The sequence below is a fragment of the Entamoeba nuttalli genome, assembly GCF_000257125.1.
Source record: "Entamoeba nuttalli P19 unplaced genomic scaffold asmbl_1889, whole genome shotgun sequence".
In the NCBI taxonomy this organism is placed as follows: domain Eukaryota; phylum Evosea; order Mastigamoebida; family Endamoebidae; genus Entamoeba; species Entamoeba nuttalli.
The window spans coordinates 324-3,472 of record NW_008574928.1 but is presented as its reverse complement, the minus strand read 5'-3'; the positions used below and the strand labels follow the sequence as shown (position 1 = coordinate 3,472).

Genomic DNA, 3,149 nt, shown 5'->3' with positions numbered 1-3,149 from the left:
TTCTTCTCTTTCATCTTCTTATCCATTATTATCCATTCATTACTTCAATTCTAATCTACTAGGTGTCATGAATTTCTTTCGATGAGTTGGGTTATTGAGTCATCCCATTGTTTAATTCCCTGTTGCTATTAAACCAACTCTCTCTCACTCTCTTTTGGGTAGTCATTGGGAGAATGGTCATTGTAAATAGTGTTTTATTTGTTATATAAAAAACACACTAAATAATAAAGAAAAAGAAATACCTGTAAAGACATAATACAAACTGACAAGAAAAATAATAGTCAGTAACACAAATAAAGGATATTCAAAAGAACACAACACAAAGAGAAGTGACAAGAGAATTTCAAGGAAGACAAAGAGAATAAAGAGAATAAAGAGAGAAGAAAACAAAAGACGGATAATAAAATAAGAAACTAAAAAAGAAGAAATACAAGGAATGGGAACGAAAGTGTCAAGTATTTTCTTTTGTTTATTTGATAATACAAATGGACCAATGGTAGTGTATCAAGACCCAGAAAAAGCAATAGAGGGGGAGGTATTTAGTTCAATATCTGATTTTGTTATTCCAAAAGAAGGATTTTGCAATCGACTTGTTAAAATTACGTCAGAAAGAAAAACCTATGTTGGATATCCCACGATGATAAAGCATGGGAAATATGGGAGAAATGCACTATTATTCAATTTATGTTTTGTATTTGATGAAGGAACAAGTGATGGAGCAATAAGTTGTTATGAGGCGATTATTAAACAAATAAATAAAGAATTGAGGATATTAGAAATTAATGAAGACTATATAATAAAGGAAGAGAAACGCAAAGGGTTAGGAGAAATTATTAAGCATTTAAGGAATTGTTTAAATACATATGGATTTTGTAACATTGAATTTGGAAATAACATACAAATGAGAGTAAGACTAGCAATTGATCCATCTAATCCAATAGAAGAAATAAGAATAGATGAAGTTCCAGTTAAAGTCAATGAATTAGGAGCTGGAGAAGAGGATATTGGAATCAATGAAATTTTACCATATATTAACGGGGAAAGAACAGGAAGAGAAATTATTGAAGCAAGTCATTCATGTTATGAAATAGTATCAGAAGGATTAAAACAACTTGTGTATGGAGGATATGTAGTTATGATACCTAAGATTGAAGATAAGAAAAGATATGAATGTACAAAGAAAATATTAGAATTATATGAAAATGAAAGAATGCTTCAAACATGTATTGAATATTGCAAAAAGTATTCAATAATTAAAAGAAGTCGTATGGATATATTTCGACTTGTAGTTGGTATTGAAGGTAAAGTTACATGGAAAGAATATAAAGAAATGAAGAAAGAAAGTGAATTAGACATGAACAAATTACTTAAATTTATGTTGGTAAATAAAATTGTAAGAGCAACAAGCACAAGTAAAGAATGGGTTGAAGGAATGAAAGAACAAACGGTACTACAAAAATATGAATAAAATTAACAATAATTTAATTATCTTTTTAATTTTTCCATAAAAGAAGAAGAACAGATAAAGAAATTAAGAACTTAAAAAAAGATATTGATATGGAAGAAGAAACAATAAAAGGAGAAGACTTAATCAAAGAAAGAGATAGATTAAAAAAAGAATTGATAGAAAAGAAAAAGAAACTTGCATTAATTGTTACTATGCTAGAAGATCTTGAGATAGATTATAATGGAATTGAACAAAAAGAAGAAGGAAAAACAGAAGAATGAATTGATTAATAAAATAAAGATTCAGGTTGGAGTTTCATAAAGACTAATATAATTTAAAAACTTAAAAAAAAAAGAATAAAAAGAAAATATGAGTAAATATTGTCCAGAATGTCAAGGAATAATTGATAATGAAGGAATTTGTAGTAATTGTGGATTAGTACTATATGAACAAGAAACATATGTTAATGACATTATTAGTACAGAGGGAAGAGTGTTTAATGGACAAGAACAAGAAATAATGAGTAAAGAAGAAAGAAAAGTAAAAAAGTTAGAGAGATGTGTTGAACAAGTAATTGAAAGAACTAAAAGTGAAATTAATAAAAATGATGTTTTAGGATATTTAAGAAGACTTGAAGAAATGGGATTACTTCATGGAGGAAGAAAAGGAGAAATTATTGTTGCAGCAGTAGTTTATTTATTAAGTAGAGAATATTCAGGAAAAAAAGAAATAGGAAATACTAAAGGACAAATAACATTTATTGAAGTTGCTAAAGCAGTTAGAACACCAGCAAGAGAAATACTTAAAATAGCAAGAGAAATTAAAGAGAAAGATGAAGAAATGAAAGAAGTTGATTTAACAATGGATAGTAGTTATTGTATTTATTATATTGTTAATGAAGTAACACCAGGAAATGTTAATAGAAAAGAAAAAGAAGAAATCATAGATATAATGAATATATGTCAAGGACTTATTGAAGAAAGTGAAAGTCAAGCGGGAAGAAAAGTAATGTCAGTAGTAGGAGGAATATATGCTATTGTATGTGAAAGTTACCATATTAGAATAGATAGACAACGATTAGCAAATAAATGTCAAGTAAAAAATAGTACAATTGAACAAAGAATTAGAGAAATAACTGAGCAATTAGTAAAAATTAGTCATAAGATGAGTGGAAGTGAAAACATTGGAATAACTAATTTACCTAGATATTTACCATACATTATTGAAACATGTATTCCATTTCTTGAAAGTATTACTTGTTTTCCATTAATGGAACATCCAAAACAAACAAAAATGAAAGAACTTGCAAAAAAACGAACTGAACAAATTGAAGAAATTAATAAAATACTTCAAAAATACCTAACAATTCCACATGAAATTGAACAAAAATTTACTCCAGAAGAAATGATTATATCTAGAATGATTAAACAAGGTATGAACCAAAGTATAATTATTTCATGTAAAAGTATTAATGACTTACGAAGAGAATTAAATATATTTGAAAGAAGAACTCTTGAAAAAGGAAGAATTCAAACGGAATTAAAAAAGTTAAACGAAGAAATTATCACTGAAGATGATGACTCTATTAATTCATTTCATTCTGATGAACAACACAATAAAGAAAAAAAACCAAAATTCTCTTCTATTGATTAAATTATTTTTTAATTTATTCTTATTTTATTAAGACACTTTTCACGAGATC

General features: G+C 27.0%; 2 protein-coding genes across 2 annotated transcripts; both read left to right on the top strand.

The window, feature by feature from the left end:
* Positions 1-436: 436 nt before the first annotated feature.
* Positions 437-1,468, top strand: ENU1_001050 (tumor suppressor candidate 4, putative; the record flags this gene model as incomplete). The annotated part of the gene is made up of 1 exon (XM_008856421.1): positions 437-1,468. One exon carries the CDS (start codon positions 437-439, stop codon positions 1,466-1,468), a length of 1,032 nt encoding a protein of 343 aa, XP_008854643.1.
* Positions 1,469-1,816: 348 nt separating this feature from the next.
* On the top strand, positions 1,817-3,100 carry ENU1_001040 (hypothetical protein; the record flags this gene model as incomplete). The annotated part of the gene is made up of 1 exon (XM_008856420.1): positions 1,817-3,100. The coding sequence occupies one exon, from the start codon at positions 1,817-1,819 to the stop codon at positions 3,098-3,100; it is 1,284 nt and encodes a 427-aa protein (XP_008854642.1).
* Positions 3,101-3,149: the final 49 nt, after the last annotated feature.